We start from the raw sequence: 27,733 nt of genomic DNA, 5'->3' as shown, positions 1-27,733 counted from the left end.
GAAACCCTTGGGGATTCATGAGCTATAGACCTGACCAAAGGGACCATTTGTGTTGATGTTTAGTCATGGCTAATTTTCAATAAAGAAAAAACGTCCCCAAATCAGAGAGAGTAAGGGGAAGAGGAAGGAGAGGGGGAGGATGACAATAAAGGAAGAGGAGGAAAAAGAGAAGAAAGAGGAAAAGGAAAAAATAGAAGGAGAATAGGGACAGACTTGCTTTTGATGAATAAGGGCAGATGATTCAAGAGGGAAAACAGGATCACAACTCTTAATTCTGTTGAGATGATATCAAATGACCTAGATGAGAATAAAAAGCAAGAAAGATTGTACAAGGAGGGTTTTGAAGTGTTCCCATTAAAGGAACTTGTTTCATACACGAGAGATGAGTTTTCCATCAAGGATGAATACAGGTAAGTGATGAGCATCTATAAGAATTGCACCAAGATGGGGGCACCTGGGTGGCTCAGTTGGCTAAGAATCTGGCTCTTGATTTCAGCTCAGGGTCGTGAGTTCAAGCCCCACATTGGGCTCCACATTGGACATGGAGCCTACTAAAAAAATGAAACAAAACAAAAAAACAAAACAGACAAAACCAAAAACTAAAAACCAAAAAAAAACACAAAAAAAATTAAAGGAAAAAAATCCAAAAACAATTTTAAGAAGAGGCCTTTTAAAAAGATATAAACTGGAACAAATAGAAGAACAAAGATAATCCCAAGCCTTGGTCCAGATGGTATAATGGTATAACAGATGATGATGAAGGAGGAGGAAGAGGAGGAGCAGCAGTGGGGAGGAGGGAGGAAGAGGACAAAACATCAAGCTCTCAAGCTCTCCCATTTTCTCTATCAAAGAAAATGATCTACAAGATGGTACATGTAGAAGAAGAAGCATGGGGAAGAGAAGTTTGGATTCCAGGAAAACGTCTTGTATGCAGATGACTCATAAATTTACATTTTCATTCCCGCTTTCCCATAGGAGCTTCAGGTCCTTGACACATTCACTTAGATACTTTACAGCATGTCATCCACAGGAGCATCCAAATCAAGCTCATTTTCTCCTCCCGGCTCCCCTGCCCACTCCTGACTGAAGCTCTACCAGAGTCCCCACTTGAGGGAATGGAAACACCATCTTCCATGCAAGTCAGAAACATAGGTCCCGTTCTGGACACTTCCTTCTCCCTCTGCATCACCAAGTCCTATAGATTTGGAATCTCTGGAAATTATCCAACTTTTGCCTCAATATCACCATCTCCACCCTAGTCCCAGCCGCCAGGATCTTTCACTTGGGATGTATATTTTACCTTTCGTGGCTTCTTCCACGTTTCTTATTGTTTCACTCCATCTAAAGGGATGTTTTCAGAAGGCAAAGCGAATGTCAGCTTTCCCTACTTCTACCCTCCTCCACACAACAGTGAGAATATAAAGATTCAAAATTTAAACACAACCCCAGGGCCTTGAATGATATAGTGCTGCATATCTTCCCAACCTCCTCTTGCACTATCTTGGTGACCCAGCCACACTAGATTTATCTCTGACCCTTTTGTTTCTTCCTGCCTTTGCATGATTCCCTTCATTCATAGTCTAATTGACTAGTTCTTCCTTCAGACCTAATCTCAGTCATCACTTCCTAGGGCGTGCTTCTCTGAAGTTCTGTCCATAGTTATTAGAGTATCATAATCTCCTTCACAGGTACTGAGCAAAGTGGTCCCTTGGGATAGGTTTTTACTTGTGAGCGGTGGGCTCAGAAGGTGCATGGGCCACTACATTCTTGGTATCTTTGAAGAGACTTGGCTTCCATTGAGTTTCTTAGTTAAACAAACTATGGAGAGATCTACATCCCATTGGTCACTCTCCTAAAAAGACAAGTAAGAGGAATGCATTGCATGGAGGAAAGGCAGGGAATAAGCATTCTGGGCGTTAGGGACCCAGCAGTCTTATCTTAGGTGCAAGATGTTTATGTAGTGTTAAGAAATACCAGTTGCCCAATCCCTTAGAATCCGTAGGGGCCCTAGTCCTGTGGGAAGCTCGTTTCTGCCAATTCTTCCCACTAAAGGAAAGGGCAGCCCTGACTGCAGACAAGGGACAGCTCCCACCACAGTTCATCAGGAGCCCTTGCCATAGTAGTAAATTTAAATTTATTTGTGCAGTCGATTTTAGTAATATTTGTTTCCCCACTGACAATAAGGAGCATGAGAGTAGGGATCATGTCTGTTTCTGATCATCACTGTATCCTTTGCAACTACACAGGGCCTGGCAACAGTAGGCATTTAATAAATATTTCTTGAATGAATAAAGGAAAGAGCTCTGAAGTTGGCAGGCTGTGGTGAGAGGGTGATGACAGTATAATTGCTAGTAGCAAAATAATTTAAAGCATGTGTTCTGTGTTGGGAGTCAGGGCTATTCTTCTTCATTATAAAATCGGATCATTCTCTTTTTCCCTGGTCAACATGGCTCTGATGTCACCACTGCATGAAGATCCACTATTAGTCAAACACATGCCTTTTGCTTAGAAAATTAGCATGCAGGATGTTAATTTAAAATATCATAAGATTTACTAGATTAATAGATTAATAAATTGATTTTCTCAATAAGGACATTTTCCTTTTTAAAAAGAGGACACACCTAGGGGTGCCTGGGTGGCTCAGTCGGTTGAGTGTCCGACTTAGGCTCAGGTCATGATCTCACAGTTCATGTGTTCCAGCCTCGCATCAGGCTCTGTGCTGACAGCCCGGAGCCTGGAGCCTGGTTTGGGTTCTGTGTCTCCGTCTCTCTCTCTCTCTCTCTCTCTGTCCCTCCCCCTCTTGCACTCTGTCTCTCTCTCTCTCTCAAAAATAAATAATGAACATTAGAAAAAATTAAAAAAAAAAAAAGAGGACACACCTGAAAACACTCAGCTTAAGTTTTTGTGCCCAGGCAAATGATATCTTTATGTACTCAAAGAACTTTTGGTAGGACCCCAGAATCCAGGTAGCTAATCTTAAAGATTGTTCAAGAAAGTGCAGTAGCAAAAGACAAAGATAGAGAAGGCTTTTAAATCATCCAAGAGATAACAGCTTGATAGGCTTGAACTTACAAGGCAACATCATCCTAGAATAGGCTGTTAAATAGTAGGTCTCTGAGCACGAAGAGAAACGGCCCGGGTTTATGAAGAAGTTAGTAAGAAAAGCTGACCGTGCTTTGCTTTTATTTTTATGTTAGGAAAGCACCTTGGTCGATAGGTAAACACATGCTCTGAGCTTTCTTATGCAAACTCATTTTTGCAGAAAGAAAAGAGCAGGAAAATATTTCTAAATATTAACAGGACTGGTTTTCACAGAAACTGAATTTTTTCTCCCTTCTCCTCCTGGAATCCATTCCAAAGAACAAAAACAGCAGCACAACAAAACGAAGAGAAGCCCACAAATCATATTTTCAGCAAAACCGGCAGAAAATGCGCCAACTCCAAAGTCGGAGTCCAGCGGAAAGCCAAGGAGGGAAGTCACAATAATGTGGCAGGTAAATTAGAGGCATGAGGGGGACCTGGATGCAGCAGAGCTCCGTCAAATACACAGTCGTCCAAAGTGAGGACCTCAGTGTGAAAGGAAAGCCGTGGAAAGATCTGGAACTAACGTAGGTGGTGGAGTATAAGTGGGCAACTTTCATTAAGGGCCAGAACAATTCTTTCTCAAGATGACTGTATCCTTTGTGTCCCCATATAACAGGCAGCCTGTGAGGTCATCCGTGTGAAGTAATTGAAGGAGACAAGAACTAGGTTTGGTCTGAGAGTTGGAGGATGTGTGACTCCATAGATGCATCATATTATAAAGAAACGGTTTACACTGTAGCAACAGCAAAGGCAGCCCTTGGTTCTTGGGAAGCTACTGCCCACCATTCCCTCTGAAGGAACCTTCTGATTCTCTAGGAAAATATAACTCATTCAGATAGGAGTCACATAAAAGGAATACACATACAGGTACTATAGAGAATATAAAAAAGGGGCGCCTGGGTGGCTCAGTTGGTTGGGCATCTGACTCTTGATTTAGGCTCAGGTCATGATCTCACAGTTTGTGGGTTTGAGCCCCACGTCGGGCTTTGTGCTGACAGTGTGGAGCCTGCTTCAGATTCTCTGTCTCCTCTTTCTCTTTGCCTCTCCCCTGCTTGCATGCACGTGTGCTCTCTCTCAAAAATAAACATTAAAAAAAAAAGAATATAAAAAAGAGTAAATAATATAAATGCACTGGGAAAAGATGTTGCCACAAAGATTGGAAACATACCCCAAATTCAAAACATAATTAATGAAGCAATTACAGCTATAAAAGAAGATCACAAAGAAGAATTATAAACACTCAGGGAAGAAATGAGAATACCAGAAAAGGTTGCTTGTAGACAGCTGGAGGATGTGACATAGGAACAGGCAGAACTGAAGGAAAGGAAGGTAAATGAAGGGACAGGAAAGATAAAAACGGAAAAGAGCAGGGAAGTGGTGATAAAAAGAGAAGGATTAGAGAAGCAAGGAAATCTATCCAACATAAGGATGGCTGTAATTCTGAAGAAGAAAATCAAAGTAATAGCATAAAATAATTAACTTAAAATATAATTCAATGAAGTTTTGCTGAAATAAAAAAAAGGCTCAACTTGATTTAATGAAAAGGTACCCATTTTATCAGTGACAAGCCATTCAGAATGATCAACATAAAGACATATCTCAGAGAACCTATTGGAAACAACCCTTTAGGCAGTTGGGCAGAAAGATAAAATTCAGGTTGAAGGAGAAAAAAGGAGGTTGAGATCAGATAACCCACAGAAACACTTAACCTCAGAACATAGGAGAGCAGTATCTATCTATAAGATATCAAGCCCAGAAAGCAGAAGCCAAGAATTTTCTATCCAGTCAAGCTCTCCTTCAAGTATAAAGACTCAAGTGAAAACATGGCTTTGAACAGGCAGGAATTTGGGTTATATTGCTCAAATGAGCCTTTCTAGGGGGAAAATAATAGGGAACAAGCTATAGACAGGCATGATGTCAACAGAAAAATGTCAGCAAAGAACCAATCGCTAACATTCCCATGTTCAGTGCAGCATTATCTATAATTGCCAAGATATGGAAACGACATCGGTGTCCCCTGGTGGATGAATGGATAAAGGAGATGTGGTGCACATATAATGGAATATTACCTGGCCATAGAAAGAAGGAAATCCTGCCATTTGTAACAGCATGGATGGATTTCGAAATCTAAAAAAACAAAACAAAACAAAAACAACCCAAAAGCGAGCTCCTGGATACAGAGAACAGATCGGTGGTTGCCAGGGGCGGAGGGTTGGGGGTGGATGCAATTGTTAAAGATCAATTGTACACACTTCCAGTTGTAAAATACCTAAGTCCTGGGAATGTAATGTACAGCAGGGTAACTATAGTTAATAATACTGCAATGCATATTTGAAAGTTGCTAAGAGACTAGATCGTGAAAGTTTTCATCCCAAGAAAAACGTTTTTTTTTTTTTTTTGTAATCATGTGTGATGATGACTGTTAATCAGACTTAGGCGGTGATCATTTCACGATAGATATAAATCTGAAATCATTATGTGGTACACCTGAGACAAATGTAATGTTACATTTCAGTTACACATAATAAAAATAAAAGTAGAAATAGAAATAACTGGCCAAAACCTAGTTCAGTACATTTTAGAAGAAATCCACCTTCTTCACGGATTTAAAAGGGATGATCCAACATTACACAAAGTTCCTGTCAGACACACTTTAAGCATTTTTTTCTATTTCTAATTTGTCATAATTTTTAATTCAATCATTAGTAGCTGTTGAATATTACAAAATATAATTTATGCATACATTAAGATAATCATGTAGTTTTTTCCTTTAATTTCCTAATGCTGTGAAGTATGTATCTTTTCTAATGTTAAGCTTTCCTCTCATTACCAAATAAATCCCGTCTGGTCATGTTATTTTACATTGTTTATAATTATTTAATTTTGTTGAAATATTTATTGAGAATTTTTGCATCAGAAGCGCCTGGGTAAGTGTCTGACTCTTGATTTCAGCTCAGGTCAGGATCCCACAGTTTGTGAGATTGAGCCCCGTGTCAGGCTCTGTGCTGACCTAGGTGGAACGTGCTTGGGATTCTCTCTTCCTCTCTCTCTCTCTGCCCTTCCCCCGCTTGTGCGCACGCTCTCTCTCTCTCTCTCAAAATAAATAAATAAACTTAAAGAATTTTTACATCAAGTTCATTATAAACAAATTGCATTAAAAGTTTCCTTTTTCAAACTGCCTTTGTCTAAGATTATACTAAATCCTAAAATGAATTTGATGAACTTGGCATCTTTTTTTGTTCAGATCTCCAGAAGAATTTTTATATAACAGGGATTACCCCTACCTTGCAAGTTTCCTAGAACCTTTGGGTCTGGTCTTTTTTTTTTCTGAGTAAATTTTAAGTTAATGTGTTAATTTCTTAAACTGCCATGGATATGGTTTCTGTTTTTATTACATTTTGACGAATTTAGTTTTCTAAGATTATCCACTTGTTTTCAATATATTGGTATGAAGTCTGTTTCTGTTCTGTTCATGGGATAGATTTAATATCTCCTGTATCCTTGTTCTTTTCTACACCCCTAATGGTGTTTATTTGATGCTTTCTTTTTTTCTCTTCGGTGAGTTTATTCAGAGATTGCTCCATATTATCAGTATTTTTAAAAGAATAGCAACAAGATTCACAGTGATTATCTCTGGATGATTTCTAGGATCTTTATTTTCTTACGTAGTTAAAAAAAAATCTCCCCAATAAATATATATTAACTTTATAAACCTCCCCCGTAATGCTTGATGAAAAAAATTTTTTTTAATGTTTATTTTTGAGAGACAGAGAGAATGAGAGAGAGAGAGACAGAGTGTGAGCAGGGGGGAGGGGCAGAGATGGAGGGAGACACAGAACCCGAAGCAGGCTCCAGGCTCTGAGCTGTCAGCACAGAGCCCCATGTGGGACTTGAACTCACAAATGGTGATATCATGACCTGAACTGAAGTTGGATGTTTAACCGACTGAGCCACCCAGGTGCCCCTGATTTTTTAAAAAGAAATGAGCTCACAGGTACAAAGAACAGATTGGTATCATTTAACAAAATGAAAAACTTTTAAACATAATAAGGAAGTATAGACTGGATATGAGATTTATAACTGGTTGAATGATTTTCCCTATATGGTATAGAAATCATTTCATGAAAAACCGTAGGATGGTCTGCAGTTGAATGCATAAGCCTCTGTTTTGGGCCCTATTCTGAACATTTTTTAATTATCAACTTCGATGATGATATATTAGACACTTATGAGATTTACAATATAACACATCTTGGGAAAACATTTAAAATATTGTATTTCAGGGGCGCCTGGGTGGCGCAGTCGGTTAAGCGTCGGACTTCAGCCAGGTCACGATCTCGCGGTCCGTGAGTTCGAGCCCCGCGTCGGGCTCTGGGCTGATGGCTCAGAGCCTGGAGCCTGTTTCCGATTCTGTGTCTCCCTCTCTCTCTGCCCCTCCCCCGTTCATGCTCTGTCTCTCTCTGTCCCAAAAAAATAAATAAACGTTGAAAAAAAATTTTTTTAAATCTTGTATTTCAGATTTAGATTGTATTTCAGATTCTCCATTTTGACAGAAAAAAAACATTCGTTTTGGTAGTCCAATGGCAGGTACATTGGAAGCAAGCTATGCCTTCCTCAAGATTCTACTGCATTTGCTGGAAAATTATAGTAAGAAATAAATAACACCAAAGTAACTATCAATATAAATGGTGTTTCCTGGAATAGTGCACAACTTGCACAACAGGGAGGGGTACCTCTAACCTGGAAAGACATATTCATATCTATGAGGTGACCTTTTTTTAAATGCTTATTTATTTATTTTAAAAGAGACCGAGAGAGTCGGGGAAGGGCAGAAAGAGAGGGAGAGAGTCTCTTAAGCAGGCTCCACGCTCAGCACAGAGTCCGATGTGGGGCTCCATCCCACGAACCATGAGATCACAACCTGAGCCAAAATCAAGAATGGCGGCTCAGCCGATTGAGCCACCCAGGCACCCCTATAAGGTGACATTTAATAAAGATACATATGGTAGTTTGCATAACGTCAAGTCATTTAAGTGCACAGTTCAGGGTGGGAGAAACACGTCAACATGATTTTCTATGAAAAACTGGCTCACAGATTTTACCTGAGTGTAAGACAGGTTGACATGGCTGCCAGGCAAGCTAGCACACTGATAGAGTGTTCGTGTCCAGATATCTTCAGTGGACGCTGTGAAGTCCGAATTCAACTGAAATGTGGCTCACACAACTATACCACAAGTTAAGAGGGATGCTGCTTTTCTTGGAACTAGATAGGAGTTGTCACTTGGGATGCTGAATAGTCCTGTTCTCAGAGAACTGATGAAGGAACTAGGTCTTTTGAAGAGCGAGCCATGAAGACTTAGGGACAAATAATACATCCTTAAGTGTTTGAAGAATTGCCAGGTAAACGAGTCATTTGATTTACTTCACCTCGCACTTAACATCCAGGCTAAAGGAGGTGGATCTGTGTTGCAAGAGGGAAGAATCTTCTACAAAGGTGTCAGGAATGGACACAGGTACTGGGTGAAAATTCAGATAATCTTTCTCCAATGGGTAATATGTATAAAAATCCTTAACATTTTGCATGCCCGTTGGCTGGGCTAGTCTAATTCTAGGAATTTCTACTGAATAAATAATTTGATACTCCCCGAGGCATTTGGAACAGTAAAAGATTTGGATATGTTACTAAATAAAGAAGAGGAAAAGAAAAAAACAAAAGAGATACAGAGAGAAAAAAACAAGAGAATGGGGGCAAAGAGAACTGGGGAGAGGATGAACTCCATGAAATAAAAACTACTACTCTAAGGATGGGGGTGGAAAGGACAGCGAGATATTATTAGAAAATTGCCAGTCAAAATAAGGTTGGATGCAGGCCACTGAGGCAATGGCCCAATTTTTTTGTTAATTAGATGAGAGAATTGTGATTGCTAAAATAAAACTCAGATTGAGGATCTCTAGTGAAGTGAGGTCAACAAAAATAGCTAATAGGTGGGAAATTACTTTAGTCATTTGAAAGTGAAGAAACCTATTACAAATGGGTGTTAAATTGGTTGCAGTTGTAGAGACAGAAAAGGGATTCGGGTGCAGATTATTGTATGTTATACTGCTGCATAAAGAGGGTTTCAGCATGTAGTTGCTAAGGAGATGCTCATTTTAGAAGTGTGCACTCGAGGTTAGACAGTAGTCCAGACATTTGTGATTATCTCCATCTGAAAATGACGGAGTGAAAGTCTCCGCAGAATAATTATTCCAAATTAGAATACTTAGATGATCTTAAGATACTAAGAGTTGCTTGTACTTCTGGTTTTGAATCGAAGAACAGTGCATAACATGTGGAAAGGCTAACAAGAAAAAAAGCTCCCACATCTTATTGAAAAAGATACTTATGGCATTATTCATAACGGTGAAAAACTGAACAAAAATTCAAACGCTAAATAACAGAGACATGGATATTCTGACCATGGTGTATTAGCATACGTCAATAGCTATGCATATTTTCATTAAAATGAGTGACGTTAAAAATAATAAGCATTTGGGGCGCCTGGGTGGCTCAGTCGGTTAAGCGTCCGACCTCAGCTCAGGTCATGATCTCCCAGTCTGTGGGTTCGAGCCCCGCGTCGGGCTCTGTGCTGACAGCTCAGAGCCTGGAGCCTGTTTCGGATTCTGTGTCTCCCTCTTTCTCTGACCCTCCCCTGTTCATGCTCTCTCTCTCTCTCTGTCTCTCTCTCTGTCTCAAAAATAAATAAATGTTAAAAAAAATTAAAAAAAATAATAAGCATTTATTAAAACGATAAGCATTCGTATGCATACAAACGTATACAAAATTATATTTATTCTATCGCTTTGGGGAAACTACTGGCACATCCAATAGTTAGTTCCTAATTGCCAGATTCATCCGTAGACTTTTTATTCCTTGCCTGACTTGACCACTCTTTGGTAGCTGACCTTGCTGAACTTTCCCTTTCTTGAAATCCCCTTCTCCCTTTGCTTCCATGCTGTTTTGATTTCCTTTTTATCTTTTCTATCTTTCTGGCTCTTTATTATTGCTTCCCTTGGCTTCACGTCTGTGATTTAATGTCTGTGTAGCCCAGGAAACCGGCCTGTACTGCTTCATCTTCTAACTTACACGTGCTCCAATGTGATCTCATTCACTCTCAAACTTGGCTCGACCTTCTATGTGATAACCTGGATGAAACTTTCCCTGATCTTGACATCTTCCTGAACTCCAGAATCATACATTCAGCTGCCTCCACTTCTCCATCTTCCTCACCTGAGGATTTTTGACCAACCTGACACCTGTAAGGCCAGGTAGAAGGATTATCTTGAAGTCCCTCTATCTTTATTGCTTCTACCTTAGTCTGAACCACAGTCATCTCTCGTCTGGATTATTGTAAGAACCTCCCAAGTAATATTTGAATAAATGAATGTTTGCCTATGGGACATCTTAAACTGGATATTCTGCAGACAGATTATCTATTCAAAATGTCTAGAACAAAATCATCTTCTCCATCTAAACTTATTCCGCCGCTCCTCCCATTGCGCCCCCCTCCCGCCGCCATTATCCTGTCCCAATTGGAGGTAATGACATGCACCCAATTTTTCAAACCATAGATTGGTCATCATTTCTACTCTTTCTTTCCTGACACTTCAGTCATTCAATATCCAAATCTAGGCAATTCTATATATTTTAATAGTGTTTTCTCCTTTTTAAAATTCTTATCATCAGTATCCCACCCCCTTCCACTACAGTAAGAGCCCCTTGAGGCCAGGAGTCATGTCTTTTCAACTTTGTATTCCTAGTCCTTAACAGAGGGCCTAACATATACTTAGTGCTCACAGTGTTTGAAATAAAAAATTGTATCATGGGGGCGCCTGGGTGGCTCAGTCATTGAGTGTCAGACTTCGGCTCAGGTCATGAACTTGTGGTTTGTGAGTTGGAGCCCTGCGTTGGGCTCTGTGCTGATAGATCCCCCCGCTTCCCCTCGCCCTCACACTCTGTCTCTCAAAAATATATAAAGACTAAAAAAAATTGTACCATGTGCCACAAAAGGCAAAAATATGTGTAATGCGTTCATTGCAAATGTATAAAATGTACGCGTTTACATTTATGGATATTGGAAGAAGATTTCAAGTGTATAAAGAATTGGTGTTTTACTGTAGGGAATAATAAGCATTTTAAATGAAAAAGAAGCAGCAAATATGGAATTCACAGGCAAAGAGGAAGCTAGCCCCAACAGTTAAAAATAGTTTAAATAGTTTAAAATAGACTAACATAGCTTCATAGTCTAAATGATCTAATAGTTTAAAATAATGTAACAGACACAAAAATTGAGCGCTCTATCTCCATATAAAAGAACTATCTGGGGAATACTGCATGTATACAGTGATCTCATTTAGCTGATAACGCACGGGCTGGAGGATTTCATGCACTTTTCATACAAAGTTTAAAAAACGGTTAAGTTTAAGAAATATATCGTGTCTTAGGTGGCAGACTGTGCGGCAGGCAGGATCACGGCTCCCTGAAGATGGTCACGTCTTACTCCACGGGATTTGTGCAGATGTTACCTTACGTGGCAAAAGGGACTTCGCAGATGTGATAAAGTTCACGATCCTGAGATGGGGGGAGATTATCCTCGGTTGCCTGGGTGGGCCCAACATAACTACAAGGGTCTTTGAAAGGGAAAGAGAGGGGCAAGGAGAGTCGGAGGAGGAGACCTGACCACAGAAGCCAAGAGCAGTGATGCCATTGCAGGCTTTGAAGACTGAAGACGTAGCCAGGAGTGAAGGAATGTCGGCAAGCCTCCAGAAGCTGGAAAAGTCAGGACAATGGATTCCCCCCTAGAACCTCCAGAAGGAACACAGCCCTACTGACCAGATTCTGACGTTGGCTCGGTGAGATCCATTTCCGACTTGTGATCTCCAGAACTATAGGATAATAAGGGTGTGTTATTTTAAGCCACGAGGTTTGTGGTGACTGGTTAGAGCAGGGACAGGAAACTAAAACACTTAGGATTTCATCAAAAACCTGGCTAAATGACATTGTGATCTCTAACAGCAAGATTTCTGCCGTGCCTTTAAGTCTGTTCTCTTGTTTCAGTTCACGTTGCTCCCACCAAGTATTTAGGCTTAATGCAAATCACAGCACGGATTGGGGCATTACATAATGTCCCTTTTCCAAGCAGTGTTCTACACTTTTTACATTACATTAACTCACTTAATCCTCTCAACCCCCCTATGTGATAGGTATTGTTATTATCTCCATGTTACAGAGAACCTGAGCATTTAAAATACTCACTCAAAATTGCACGATCAGTAAACACAGGGTTGGAGCACAGCTCTCTGGCTCCAAAGCTCCAGAGAGAAAGCATTTCAAAGGGAGAAGTCTTTCTTCTCTATCCTTTCTTTCTAAACCCCAGCTTGAAATGCTTCTTCCTATTAAGCCCCCATATTCTTTGTTCAAGTATCTATGCCTCTAACTTCGCTCTGAATTGTATTTATCTAACTGTCTACAGTTCCACTAGACTGTGAGAGTAGGTGCTGTTTTTACAAAATTTTGAATTCTCTCCTCTCAGCTTCAAACTTACATATGGGAAATCCTTATTTTTTGTTACTTGATCACTCAGGAAAAGCTCCTTTACAATAAATCCTATTACAAACTTTGTAATAGGATCTCTAAGTTCCAACACAAGACTTACTTATCTCAGGTAATGTGCATCCACAATAACAACTTTTTAAAAACTGCACATTCCTCAAATCAAAAAGTTTTTTCTCTCTTCTTCTCCTTTTCTAAATGTTTATTTATTTTTGAGAGAGAGAGAGAGAGAGAGAGAGAGAGAGAGAGCGCCTAAGTGGGGGAGGGACAGAAAGAGAGGAGGACAGAGGATCTGTAGCAGGCTCCATTGACAGCCGAGAACCTGTTGCGGGGCTCGAACCCACAAACCGCGAGATCATGACCCCAGCTGAAGTCGGAAACTCGACCGACTAAGGCACCCAGGTGCCCCCAAGAGGTTTTTCTAATGAACTGTTATAAGGAAAAAGGAAAAGTCATGCATTTTAAGTTTTTACTCAGTTTTACTCAATTTTTATGATATAGTAACTTATACTTGTTAGCGACTCTTTATCTCTTTTGGAGACATGATAAAACCTGGGACTTTTCTCCCAAGCAGGATGAACACAAACAGCTCTCCTCTTTGGTTTTTTAAGTTCTGGAGTTCACTGCCCCTTAGGGTACATTCTTGCATAGTCTCAATGTCCACAGACCCAGGCTAAGAACACTTAAAGTACGTGGATGGGTGTGTCCTGCCTTTCTTCATTTGAGTTCTCCTTAACCCCCGACCCAGCCCTCCACCCCACCAAGGGGTCTTCTCAAGGTAGGATTACTTCAGCCATCAGCCAAACTATTCCTCTGTTCTGCCGGGCTGCCTCAGCCCCATGACCCACAGATGCTCCTGGCCTGGAAACCCTCTTCCTCTCAGGGTCTGCATCAAGGAGTTCTGCCTTAGGAAGCTTTTCCAGAAAGGCCTTTTCTGGAAAGCAAGCATTCCGACCGGCCTGCCACCCATGGCACTTTTCTGGCCTGCTGGGCTGAAGCAATCTTTCTTTCCAGGCCCCGAAGATGGCCAAAGAACACTTGTTTTCAGAGAGCAATATGGCAAAATAGGGCTCTTGATGTTTGGCAAAGAAACAAATGAGGCGAGACAGCGTATTTTTTCAGGTAATGCCAGGTCCCTCAAAACAGAAAACTACTTTAAAAAGTACATTGTGGTTATTGTTCCATGAGACTCCTGCCTATTATCTAAATAGGTAATTATATTTATAATTTAGAATGGTGTGCACAAGTCTCGACACCCATAAATTGGCACATTATTTTTTTAGTATGCAGTGGGAAGGTGTGAGAGTCAGACTCATCTTGATGAATGGGGTTAAATTTTTTTTTTTAATGTTTATTTACTTTTGAGAGACAGAGAGTGTGAGCGGGGAAGGGGCAGAGAGAGAGAGAGAGAGAAAGAGAGAGAGAGAAAGGCACAGAATCTGAAGAGGCTCCAGGCTCTGAGCTGTCAGCACAGAGCCCGACGCGGGGCTCGAACTCACAAGCCGTGAGATCATGAAGTCAGAAGTCGGATGCTTAACCGACTGAGCCACCCAGGTGCCCCATTGATGAATGGGGTTAAAGTAAACACTGTCCTGATAACTCACGGTGATACGAATACTCCAAGGGACTCTCCCGAAAGCTCTTGCCCTTTGATCAAAGGCGGAAGAAGGTGAGGAGTGCCCCACGTGCAGCCAGGATACAAACCGGGGAGCCTGACTGGTACCAGCTGTGTAACTGGCTGTAGCACATATTACTATGCATTGTCAACTTCTGGATCTATTTGCACCCAGATGCAGCTCCTAGAGGTGCCAAAACGTCATAGTTTACAAATACATGTGAGTAGGAGAAAAGTTTTGCTTTGTCTGAGAGAGAGCTTCAGCCCACAGCTCCAAGAGTGTGCGTGGAAATATTATTCTAGGTGCTGCCTGGTGGGCTAATGGTGAGTCAGTACAAAATGGAGAGTAGGAGCAGAGTAAGGTCCTGGATGGGATAGCGCCGGGGGCCTGGGGAAGGTCAAGGGAAACTGTGTGACGTGCCCAGCACAATGCCCCACCCATAACGAGTGACTAATAAACGGTAGGTGAACTCTGGGTGAAATCCCAGACTAGATGTCACGTTTCTAGCGAAAAGTTGGTTTTCCTTACTGAAAACGAGCTCCTTTATAGAATTTACTCCTCAAAATAACTCCACGTGGTAAGTATTTTACAAAGGAGGAAGAGCTAGACGATGAGTGGAAGTGGCTTACTTAATGCCACATAGTGAGTAAGTGGAGGACAGCGCTCACGCAGGACAGCCCTCACTCCCTGTGCCTCCCTGCGCCCATCTGGTCATAATGGGACGGGATTGGCCGGTTCTGGCACCTCTAAGCAAGGAGGTATCACAACAGGACATTACCTTCTCTTGGCAAAGCCCAAGTCTAGTAGAAGTCATTACATTAAAACAGACAAAAAAACCAACTAGAGCAATGTTGTCCAATAGCATTTTCCACCATGATGGGAATGTTTTATATCTGTTTGTCCCATAGGGTAAACACCAGACTGCTGAGCACTAGCAATGTGGCTATTGTGACTGAGGAACTGAATTTTGTGTTATTTAACTTTAATTAATGTAAATTTAAATAGCCACCTGTGGCTAGTGGCTACCATGTTGGACAGTAGAGAACTAGACCATGTGATTTAAAAGGAACGCTAAGGGCCATCTACTCGGATTTCCTTCCCCCTGTTCCTGACATGTTGATCCAGCCTCTCAGTACACATTAGAAAAAAAAAAAAGTTTATTTACTTATTTTGAGAAAGAGAGAGAGAGAGAGGGAGAGAGAATCCCAAGTAGGCCACACCGTCAGCACAGAGCCTGGTGTGGGGCTTGAACTCACCAACCACAAGGCCGTGACCTGAGCCAAAACCGAGAGTCAGATGCTTAATCTCCTGAGCCCGAGACCCAGGAGCCCCATCGTCACACGTGTTTAAGAAGCTCTTCTCCTAACTTGGGATCTGATGCCTTTGTTGGGAAAAAAGTCTCCCTACTCTTAACAGTAGCATCTTCAGGTGTACGTCCTGGGGATACAGATGGGTTTTGGTGTAATATACCCGTTCATTATTCCCTGGAGACATCTCTTGATATGCTCTCTCCGGGGCTCCTCTTGTGCCTGTGAACTTTAGGTCTCCAAGGGTAGCCCTACCTGCATCTCAGTTCTCTGGGTGCACAGTGTTGCACTGCCAGCCACATAATCTTGGAGATCCCATTGTGCTGGCCTGTGGCTGAGCTGAGCACAAGAGGCAGGATGGCTGTGAGGATGCCCTCCCTCTCCACCAGTGCTCTGCTCTCTGTCCAGATTTCTTCTCCAAGGCCTGGGCAGCCCTACTGCCTCTGGGGCCAGCAGCCTGGTTGTTGGGCTCAGCCTGGTTGGTGTCTGATGCCTCCTGTGCCCCTCTGGGGTGTCTTCCCCTGTTCTTTCTTATTCTCATGCCATTGCTCATCCTTAAAATTGCTGCCCAGAGAGTTAAATTGTTTGGGGTTTGGCCTCCAGGGTAAACCATCTCCTTCATCTTTGGGAAATGTGAGTATTTTAGGAAAAAAAAATTATTCTATATCATCTTCTCCACTAGAGACTAAATCCTGTCCTCCATTTACCTATTTTCACCAGCTGGGTGGACTGCCATCTTATCTGTACTGTTCCTTTCCCCAAAGTGGTCTTTCCTTTCCCATGTTTATCTAGGCCCCTCTTCCAGATTTCAGTCTGGGTCACACAGTTGGCAAATAGGTCTTGGTTGAAGGAAAACCTTGTTGAAAATGGCAGTTCTATTAAATCACTTAACAAAAATTTTTATTATACACCTGTGATCTAGATAATACATAGGACTACATATTTTGATAGTTGGGTGGAGCTCTTGGTTGGAGCTGAGAAATCCAACACTACATTCTATTCATCCATTAATCTAATTAAATGAAATTAAATTGGCATGGTTTAATTTTAGTGAATTCATTTCTTACAAGTCCCCATTAAGTGAATAATTAACATTTCATTCTTACGTCTGGGGGTATTTTGGAAAATACTGAACCAAGAGAAAGTGGAGGCTGCAGAATATATTAAGACTGTATCCATTACTTTAAATGAACTTCATCTGGGCTTAAACAAAGAGGAAAGTGCATGAAGTAAGGGCTTGCTAGAACACTGAATTGCCTGCAGTGAGATACATGTACATGAGGAGAAATCCAAAATGAGCTGAGAAGTGGGAGAATACAGACTACATTGACTTCCAAGTTCATAACTGAGGATGGCACCTTTTATCCTGATGCATTTCTGAAGTCTGACCCCTCTGTATTGTTACCTATTATAAGAATTTAGTTTAAACTCTACTAACATACCCTAACAGCATATGTTTCTTGGATATACGCAGCCACCCCTAAGGTGGTACATGAGTGCTTTGCATTGTATATTATATGACTCCCTTAATTCAGTGATATGCTCATAGGTAATTAAGAAGCGTTCTAAAGGTAGACCTTTAGAGAAACTTACCTTTTCCTTGAGATCTAGAGTAGTAGTTTGACAAATAGTAAAACTAGTGAACTTCTTAAAGATTTAGTTAACGATCTGGGATACATGGAGCTCGTGCACCAAGCAGAATTCTGGCTCACAATACACCTGAGAAATATCACTCCGGTCTCCCAAAAGGACAAAATGTAAAGTCACAGTGACTTATAGAGGAATTGGGTTTGGGGATTCCTAGTTCATTTCCTCATCATTTCAGTGAAATTACGTCTTATGGAAGCAAACATCCCTACATTAAAGCAAGCAGAGGATATTAAATGGGCATTTCATACCACATTTATTTGGACATAGCTTTACAGTGTTACTAACAACACCATTAACTACAATCATGTTGGCAGTCTCAAGGGATCAGTAGTGTTGTTTCCTGTTGAAACAAATGATTCATCAAAACAGCCTTGAGAGATGGCTGTTTCATGGATTGAGGTACGATTTTCCAGTTACATGAAATGATACTGTGCTACTACAATTTAGCAATTTATATATCTGACTTTGTAAACAAATCTCACATGTTCCTTGCTCTCTAACATGGCCACTTTCCAAACTAGACTTATATTTATACCCAATCATAAAGATAGAATCTGTGTTTTCATCATTAGTTGATCATTTTTAAAATTGGTATTAAAAGAGACGCTCGTGAAGAAACAACCCTCCAGGAAAAGAACAAAGGGCATAGTCACAAAGTTTAGAGGCAGGATGATATGCTGGAAAGTGAACAGATTTTGGAATCAGAGCAGGGCTTAAATCTCTGTTATGTCCCTTACTAGTGGGATAATCTTGAGCAAATTAATTACCCCCATTTTGTATGTAATGCAGGTCTGAGAAGTTACCCCAGTAACTTTGAGAAATAAGGGCAATATATATTAAGCATAGGCCGATAGAACTTTCTCAGTAAATTATGGTCCCTTTCCTCCTTCACCTTCTCCTTCATCTTCTCATTGCCATCATTCATTATCACATGGAAGCATATCTGGCAGGTACTGAACATGAGAAGATGCTCAGTTTGGTGCTGTGGAAAGGAATCAAGGGCCCTGTGTGTTCTTCAAAATGTCAGTTCCTCTCTCTGGGTCACAGATGAGGAAGAAGGTATGAGGGTTAGGGTTAAAAAGCCAAGAAGTGATTTGAAAGTGTGGCTCAATCGGGAGCTCTGGGTGCGCCGCGATCAGCTGTTGTTTTCATGCGCGGGGCACCAGACTGCAGCCTGCGAGAGCTGTCGCTGCTAATTAAACTTCCCAATGTTGGGATAGCTACCTGACATTGTTTTGACTTTTATCAGGACAGTGGATCGAGGGGGAAGGGATTTGGATTGGAATCTTCCTATTCTTGCTTCTGTTTTAAACGGTTGTATCAAGTTTGCTGTCTATGAACAAGGGAGCCCATGGGTCAAAAGCATAAAAAGCCCTGGGCTAACTGGCCGTTGAAGTTCTTTCTGACACCTGCTTCTATCGACTGTGTGTGCTCACTGGGAGTTGGTAAGGAAGAAAGGCACAACGAGATGCACTCTCCAGAAACTCTAGCAGCAGACTAAACCACAACCAAATTAGACCCAGTGCCTGGAGTGGGAAAAGGAGGGGCGGGGCAGGCAGCAGAGTTTCTCCAGCGTCCAGAATACCAAGACAAATGAATGCCTCGTGCTACGTGGTTGAGGAGCGCTAACACACGGGGTAAGAGGAACTCAGGAAGACTTGCTTTGCCTCCCTGCTTCTGGACTGCTCTCTACAACTGAAGAGCCATGAGAGTGCCAGTTAGTTTCTCTAGGCCTCAGTTTCCTCCTTGTAAGTGTGATTTTGGGGTCGTCTCCCATTCCCAGTTACATAATAGCTACCTAAAAAAATTGGGGAAGAAAAGACAAGAAAGGAAGAAAGAGAAGAAGGAAAAGAAAGGAACAGGAGAAAACACAGCTAAGCCCCATTCTCTCTGCTCAGTAGGATGCAGGGGATGGGGTGTGTGTGTGAAAAGTAGGAAGCAGTACAATTAACCTCACATATCTGATTTCCGAGGGTTACTGCAGTAAGATCGGCGAAGGACGTTATTAAGGTCTTGCCTAGCATGCGAACGGTCTTCTAGGGAGATCCATAATATCACTCTGGGAGATGGGGTGATATTTATGAAGACAGGGCACAGAGGACAAGCAAGGTCAGTCTGGAGGAGAAATGAGGATGTAGTTTCCAACTTCCTACCGTGGAGCAGGAATTGGTTATCTCGATTTACCCATGGAATCTAATAAATAACAGTTGGCTTTGGGATTTTTTTTTTTAAAGCAGCATGAAAAGTCAAAATATGTATTTTTACAGAAGCATGAAAGCTCATAGGAGACATTTTTGATCGATTGTTCAGTTCATGAGATCATCTGGCGTGAAATAAAGTGTTTCTTTTTCTATGCAGTGATTGCATAAGCCAAATATGGCAGGGCGACCTACACGATAATTTTCGGCCTATGGATCTGATTTTTTATAAGCCTCACCACACACCCCTCACAGAGGGTTCTTGTTTTTGGTGGATTTGTTTCACCTCCTTTATGAAAGCCTTCAAGAGAAGGCAGCAAGCAGGAAAATCAGCTATTTATAGGCTTTTTTTTTTTTTTTTGACGAAAAGTGTCTGCTCAGCGTGCCATGGAACACTTCCAAGAGGTGGGAGAACAGGAAACTATCTAAAATCAACTAGAAGGCTGGAGGAGTGTTACGGGGGAAAGATTCTTACAGGGGAATCATTTTCAGAAAGCTTAGGTTTCATTTGCAAACAAATGACAGTTACTTTCACCGACACCCCCTGAGTTACCAAAGAGCCCGCTTAACTTGTACTAGTTGAGGAAAGAAGAAGAAGAAGAAAAGACATGACTTCTCCAGAGATTATAAGCAGCTGGGATTTTTAATGGAACTTTAAAGGAGCGCCACTCTCTGTATCTATTGACTGCCGGAGGGGCCACAGGTCAGACCAGTGTGCATGTAGAACAGTTTGGCTGGTAGGTGGCCTTTGTGTAGCTGGCTTCAGAGGGTGGGGAGGATTAATCTGGGACTTTGGGCATGAGCAAGGAAGACAGACGGACCAGGGCCTGTTGTCACTGCTAGCAGAGGAACTCCCACTTCTCAAAGTTGCTCCGCTGGGAACACTCCTCGGAAAACCTGGATGAGTCGTTACGGGAGGCAAGTGGCTAGAGCCCCCTCGTAGACAAGCTGCCACAGCCATTGCTGTGAATGAAACTTGTCCTGTTGAGTTAGCCAAAGCTGCCCGGAATTAGGTGGTCTTGACAGACTGAAGACACGAAAGCAAAAGCAGGTCTTCTCTGAAGCACCTAAAGCTTCGGGAAGCCAGAGGAAATGCGTTCCGTTGGCAAATATAAGCCAGGGGAAAACCTGACCCGCTGAGGCTGGGCTATCAAAAGATTGACCCTTGGTGATCTTTTCATCTGCAGGCAAAAGCCTCATGTGTTTCGCTGGAACACGGGTGAAGAAGCCTTAAACGTCCACTGGGACACTGGGAGAGGGCTTTCCTTTATCAGGAAATCAGATATGCTCGTCCTAACCCTGGTTTAATAAAAGTTGGGTGAGGCAAAATAGAAGACAGTGGTAAGGTACGGGGAACACATGAAGAAGCCGTGAAGCATTTTGATATCTGAAGGTCTGTAAACTCAAAACATTTCACACTATTTTTTCCCACATTAGAAATTAATTTTTTCCCGAAGACCTGAACGAACATAGGACTCATATCATTAGGCCCATTTTACAGACACAGAAATGGAAGTACAGATGAAGGGAGACCAAAATCATGTTGGAAGTCAGCAGCAATAGTAAAATTAATGGAACGCCCGAAGCCCGTGTTTTCATCTGTTAGACTCTACTGCCCCCTTCAGTAAATAAGATGATAAATGTAGGCTGATAGTTCCCTAGAGTCGGGTTAAAGTGTGGCTCTTAGGTTGATCTCTGTGTGGGAATCACCCAGCACTATAGAATCAAACTCTCTTGGGTTGACGTCAGAAATCTTTATTTTATAGACACTTTAAAGGTGATTCTTGCGCACACAAAGTTAACGAAACATCGCCCTAAATATTCAATGATGGGGCAAGTGGCTACATGTATATATGATTCTATACATATGGCCACAGCTTTGTTAACAATTTTTTTAATGTTTATTTACTTTTGAGAGAGGGATACAGAGTGTGAGTGGGGGGTGGTGGCAGAGAGAGAGGGAGACACAGAATCTGAAGGAGGCTCTAGGCTCTGGGCTGTCAGCACAGAGACGGATGTGGGGCTCGAACTCGTGAACTGTGAGATCATGACCTGAGCCGAAGTTGGACGCTTCGCTGACGGAGCCACCCAGGCGCCCCTATGGTAACAATTTTCATACTAGGGAAGGTAAGGTGGGAAGTGTGGGATGCTTGCTACCAAGATAGTGTAAGACACCAGAGAGAAGTATGTTGGGCTCTGAGTCCCAGGGCTCTGAGTGTAGTGCTTAAAGATTACATATCCAAACATGGGGCACGTCTGCCCCATTTGCCCTCCTTTGGTACATGAGTCACTCATAATGAAACCACAGAGATGCAGGAGGGACCAATGGGGATAATAGGAGAAATAGACCTATTTCTATTTTTTAGAAATTAAAAATATACCACTCTGCTCTTTGTAACCACAGAATTACAAATTGCAGGTAATTATTTAGTTACCAACAGTTTTCATCACTTGTAAATCTTTTAAGCCACAAACATGATTCAGATCTCACTTTGAGATCAGTTCTTTTTTTCCCTTTGCCTCCTTGTGCCTTGACCTCACTGCCTTAAAAGGATGTAGTAAGGCTGAATAAGCTATTCCTTGAAAAGGGCCTTAAAGGTTTTCACAGATGTGTGAAACATCATGGGGAAAAGAACAGGGCTGTCGCTGGGCAGTGAGCCTGCTGGTCTCAGTCCACTACCGACAAGATGGCTGATCTTATATCAGTCAAGGTGTCTCCCTAAGGTTTATTTTTGTCATTTTTAGAAAGAGTGACTTCGACTAAATACTCTCAAAGAATTCTTCCATATGGTGATTGTTAGATACGTCGATAGGAAGATGCTATGTCCGCCTTTCAGGATGAAGTTTTAAAGGAGAAGGTCTACCAGATGGCCTTCCAAAAGGGGTTCTAAAATGCTAAAACTATCATTTTTCTGAAAAAAAAAAAAACAAAACCTGCTCGATTCTTTACCTACCTTAAGGTTTTAGGGACCGTAGGGTAAAATTCGGGAGGGGTTACACAATTCTGAAGGTCTATATTAAACAGTGGAAGGAAAAAGAAAAAACAAGTGGAGAAATCGTTTCCTTTCATTGTTGTTGGATGTCTCTTTGTAGGAAAGGTTTTTACCCTCATACCAGTGAAGCAAGACATCCCTAACTGGTTTCTACTAATGGTCCGAGGTGAAGTTCAATATAATCATTGTAAAGGCAAAATAATGAGTTTTCTAGTGAGAGCTTTGGGAAAGCTGGTCCCCCACTCTGTAGTCATTCTTATATGGATATCGTGAAATTGTGTGTTTAAAATGGATCTTATGTCATGAATCAGAGATCAGAGAAAGCATATACATATAAATGCAAATTTTGAAGTATGAGTCCAGGGATGTTTATGCAGATGCAATGTGTTATGTGTGGACCTGTACACATGCATACTACAGACAGTAACTCTGGACTCCACGTAATTCTGCTTCATAGGCAGTTCTGTGATATCAAAAGACTGAATCTGTGGGAAATTTCCTAGTTCCGTGAGAACAATGAGTAGAAACTTTGCCTGAGAGAATAGTGACTTAATGTACACGAAAGAAAAGATCTACCTGTCTAGAAAACTCATTCTGCAAATGTAATTAGAAGTCTCTTTATCTTGGAAATGGAAACAAGGTAGGGCATGTTGCTTAACTTTAGGGAAAAAAAAACACGTCAGTTTTTAAAGATAGTTTTATATATTCTTACACTGAAAAGACCGGAGAATCAGAATTTCTTTGGCCATCAGTGTTCTCCAAGGGGGGTGGGGGAAGAGTTAAAAAAATACCAGAAACAAATAATTGGTCAAAAGCAACAGAAGGAATGAGACGATATGCTTCTCCTTACACTGTATTCCCTCCTTTACCTTTGCTAATTGTATAACAGCAGTGAATTCATTCTTATATGTTTATCTTTTAGCTAGAGAGAGGACTGGGTTGAAGGAGACTAAATCATTCATTGAGAAAAATTAGAGCACAACCCCCCCACCCCCATTGCAGTTTCAGTCTAAGAATTTATAAAAAACATTTAAATATGCATTTACAAAAATAAAGTAAAAAAAATGTTCCCTGTTCCATAATGTGTGTTCCAAGTGGCAGTTACCAGGGGCAGAACCTAATGATAGGGGATGGTCAAGATGATCTTGAGAAGCGGATAAATTAGCTCTGGATGGGAAGTTATACAGCCATGTTATTTTTATCCAGTGGGAAAAGTTACAGATTCAAAGGTTCAAATGAGTAATAAAAATCAGTGAGGTCACATAACTCTTCATGGCTATCATTAATAGTAACCTGGTTTTACCTGAAAAGGCCAATTTTAATTTTTCTCTACCAAGCTACCCCCTGGCAAATGACAGAAAAAAATCTGACCAAGAGGTATTATAGTTTGAACCACGTGAATCTTCTGGTTTCAATTGTTTAGACCTATAAAGATGGAATTTCTCCATGATTCAGTGGGCACAATAACCTGCTAAGAGAGGTTGTTGCCTTTGAACTTAAAGCAAAATGGTTAAAACCTAATCTAATCACCAAATCAAAGCCAACTTGGTAATATTGCATGTATTTTTTAGTGGTCCCTATAAAATCTCAAACAAAAGACCAATGTGTTCTACCACTCACAAATCACCGTTCCTGTAAAGTTGTATAAAGCTATGATCTCAAGCAGACAAGAGATTATGGATGAATCTTTCTGTACAGAATATGAATGATTACTTTGAGTTTTTGCCTTCAGTTTGCTTCCAAGCAACCTGTTTTCTAAGGAGGATAGAGAATGAGGAAAAAAAGTCCACTGGCCACTAAGAGATTCAGGGCTAGTTTTTCTCTTATTTTGTGCTAACCAGAGGTATGCCTTCCTTTATTAGATTGGACTCTGATTGGAAAACATGTCTTGTGAAACCTTTGATTATGCTAACCAAGCACCTTAGAATAGTGAAATTGCAATCCAAGAATCATGAAGTTTCTTTAACAGCTTTCAGGAAGGATTTCCTATTTCTTTTTTTGAGCTTCCTTCGACTACCACTGACTCTTCTCTCACAGTGCTTTGCCAATTGTCTCCCCCACATCTCCACTATTATTTGGATATGGGCAATAGTGAGAATTAGACTCAGAGAATTACCAGGATTCTGCTAGCTGCACACTCACACTTTATTCTACGGTCAAAGTTAGGATCAGACAGGAGCAACCTTATTTTTGTATTAACAAAGAGGACACCTTTACTAAGATCAGTGAAAAATAGGGAGAAGACTGTGCAAGCCAAGTAGGAAATACATTCAAGAATCTTGACACTCCTTGCTGGATTATTAAGGCCATTTAAATTAAAAATAAAGAAAATTATCAGTTCATGTAGTTGACAGGTTTTGTTTTGTTTTTTTAAAAAGGCAGCAAGGAAACATTACAGTAACCAAGTAACCAAAGTCACTAGCAGAATTGCTCAGCACTGTTACACACTTAATATAAAGTAGTTTTAATTGATTTAATATAATTTAAATTGTTCCAAAACAAAAGGAAAGAAAACCTCAGCTGGGGAAGGAAAACTCCCACTAGGCAAAGACTGACATAATCTTGAACAAAATTTCAAAAATTAGTTGTACTTGCACTGAAAAAAATCCTGGGTTCATGCTTGTTATGAATGATTCTTCAGTGGTTTTTTTTTTTTTTTTTTTGTGGAGTCTAATTTAACCAACAGATAAAAAAGAAAGAAGGAAAGAAGGAAAGAAAGAAGGAAGGAGGGAAGGAAGGAGGGAGGGAAGAAAGGAAGGAAGGAAAGGAAGAAGGAAAGAAAGAAAGAAAGAAAGAAAGAAAGAAAGAAAGAAAGAAAGAAAAGGAAAACAAAAACAAAAAACTCCAACCATCCAGAAATTTTAATTTTGCAAAGGAACAGTAAGCATTTAGGATCCTTGCCTGGAAAGCAACCGATCACATTTCAATCACTAGCCACGCAACGTCCTCTAATAGAACCTAGCACCTTAGATCAACTGTGTCAATGAAAGATTTTACGAAGCCTCTGTGACAAAGATTTGTTAGGTATCCAATATCTCAACCTGTTTCTTACCATCTCTACATGCATTAATTTATTAGCTCTTTCAGTCTTTCTAGCTACTATTTACAGAAGAAATAAATGAACAAAAACTATCCTCCCCCCCCCCCACCCGGCAAAACCCCCACTCAAACCAAAAACACACTCTCACCAAATACAAAGTAATAAAAGAGTTGTACCCAAACCTGGTCAGTCCTTCCATTTCTTGAAACTTGCACGCAAACTGAAGAAACCCACTCAGCCTTAAAAAGGTCGATCATTTCTCTCTCCTAAAATTTCATCTCTGAGAGTGGCTTTCTTTCTCCGTCTCTGTCTTGCTCTCTTGCTCTCTCTCTCTCCCTCTCTCTCTGTGTCTCTACTTCTACCGGGGAGAGCGTTTTGTCTCCCTTTTCCTGTTTCTGCTGCTGGATGAATGCAAAATACATGATTGAAGGGATTTTTTTTTTTTCAGGTTAACAGTTGGAAATCTAAAATCTTGCTCTTCTGAATGGCTTTATATGCTAGTCACTCAACACTTAACGTTCACATAAAGAAGCATGTACAGAACCAAGAATCCTGCTTTTCTAAAGCAAAACAAAACAACAACAAAAACTCCTTTTACTCCTTTGAGCCCATTCTTATTTTATTTACTTAACTATTAGCACTTACCCGGAGATGTGCCATAAATGCTCTATTCCAAATGTATAAAAGCCAACCACATCTCAACTGAGAATTAAACAGTTTTAATGTCTTCAAATCCATGTCCCTGCTCCAAACCCTGATACAGTCACTGGCAGCGGTACAAGATTCTAAACAGCAGACATCTGATTCTTGACATTTAAAAATAACAATATTGGGGGGAAAGAAAAGGGAGTCTTTTTTTTTTTTATTAACTACAAACAGCTTGTGAGTGAGCACATACCACAATCGACTGTATTAACTGGGTCTTGCAATAATTTCAAGCTACAGGACTTTATTTCTAAAGCCACGTCAGACAGAGGCCAAATACCTACAGACTTCTCACTTTCTGTATAACCGTGGCCATGGCTGAAGTTAAATTAATTTCAAGAGATAGTTTTATAAGGAGAAAATCAGGACTTTGCTAGTATTTAGATTCTATTATTGGTGAATACTGATTTAACTTTTGTGCAGTCTTGAATCCAATTAGGGACATATCAATCATTCTGTCGCTTGTCTAAGATGGGTCACATTTCATGTACGTGTATCCTCAACTGTAGGCACAAATAAGAAGTCAAAGGAACACATACATTTGCTACAGAAGAAAACAGGTAATAAAATGAAAATAAAACGCATTTCTTTCGGTTTCTGGAGCACATTTTAGACTTAGATCTGGGATCAAGTCTTAGCTCTTTTACTCACTATCTAAGCATTGCTTGGTAAGCGATTTAATCTTTCGTGCCTTAGTTTAGTCATCTGTAAAACTGGAGTAAATAGTAATACGTTACGAAGTTATTTCAGGTACTAAATGAGATACTGTGTCGTTTCTGGCACACAACAGGTATTTGATATATGCCACTTCCTCCCTCTGTTTTATATCTGGAAGGGGTAGGGGTTCGACACGGTAACTAGAAAAATCCAGGCTATGAAGCCAGATAAATCTGTTCTGACCCTCCACGTTGTCGCATACTGTGTGTCGGTAGGTAAATTACTTAACCTAATTTACTAAATCTCAGTCTCTTCAACTGTAAAATACCACACAGAGTTTTACAGGGCAAATTAGATAATATTGGGAAAACATGTACGTTTGGTAGGTATTTATTAAATGAGAGTTTCCAGGCCTCATAGCTCTTAAAAGTCACTCTCATGAGTACTCTTCATATGTAACTAAGGAGTTTAAAAATGTGAACTCAGATCACAGATCTTCTAGACCAAATGCCTCATGTTATGGCAGCGGAAGGAGACCCAGAGAGCTGAGATGATAATTCCAAGCCATATCACTAGGCAGTAAGTGATCACTAACTAGTTAGTGGCAAACAGGGACTAGAACATAGACCCTCTCCTTTGAAGTTCAATGCTTTGTCCACTAAACTTTGTGAGGCTGAAGTCAGACACATCTGTAGATCCAGTTTCAATATTAGTTGGTAATTAAGACAATACAACTGGAAAGAACACCCCTCCCCTCCCCCCACCCCCTACACACACACACACACACTTTTCTTTATTTCCCCAAATTTGTTTCTAAGAACGAGCTTGTCAATGAAATTATTCCAGGGGAACTGGCAGGGTCTGGCTACACCTGTCTTTCTGAGAAAAGCTCCA

General features: G+C 40.8%; 1 protein-coding gene across 17 annotated transcripts in view; it reads right to left on the bottom strand.

The window, feature by feature from the left end:
* Positions 1-27,733, bottom strand: part of DLGAP1 (DLG associated protein 1) — an 885,205-nt gene that overhangs the window by 297,945 nt on the left and 559,527 nt on the right. Inside the window, exon 1 of one of the 17 annotated variants that reach the window (XM_053206126.1) lies at positions 26,123-27,328. The exons of 5 other annotated variants lie outside the window; for them this stretch is intronic. In XM_053206126.1, the coding sequence (XP_053062101.1) occupies positions 26,123-26,215 (93 nt within the window). In that variant the 5' untranslated portion in view covers positions 26,216-27,328. Of the gene's footprint in view, positions 1-25,653; positions 26,049-26,122; positions 27,329-27,733 lie in introns of those variants that run through there. 11 more of the 17 variants (XM_053206124.1, XM_027068586.2, XM_027068589.2 and 8 more) reach the window with 11 other exon arrangements.

The sequence above is a fragment of the Acinonyx jubatus genome, chromosome D3 (genome assembly GCF_027475565.1).
Source record: "Acinonyx jubatus isolate Ajub_Pintada_27869175 chromosome D3, VMU_Ajub_asm_v1.0, whole genome shotgun sequence".
Classification (NCBI taxonomy): Eukaryota; Metazoa; Chordata; class Mammalia; order Carnivora; family Felidae; genus Acinonyx; species Acinonyx jubatus.
Note: the sequence above shows the minus strand (reverse complement) of the source record. Positions and strands in the feature narration are given on the sequence as shown.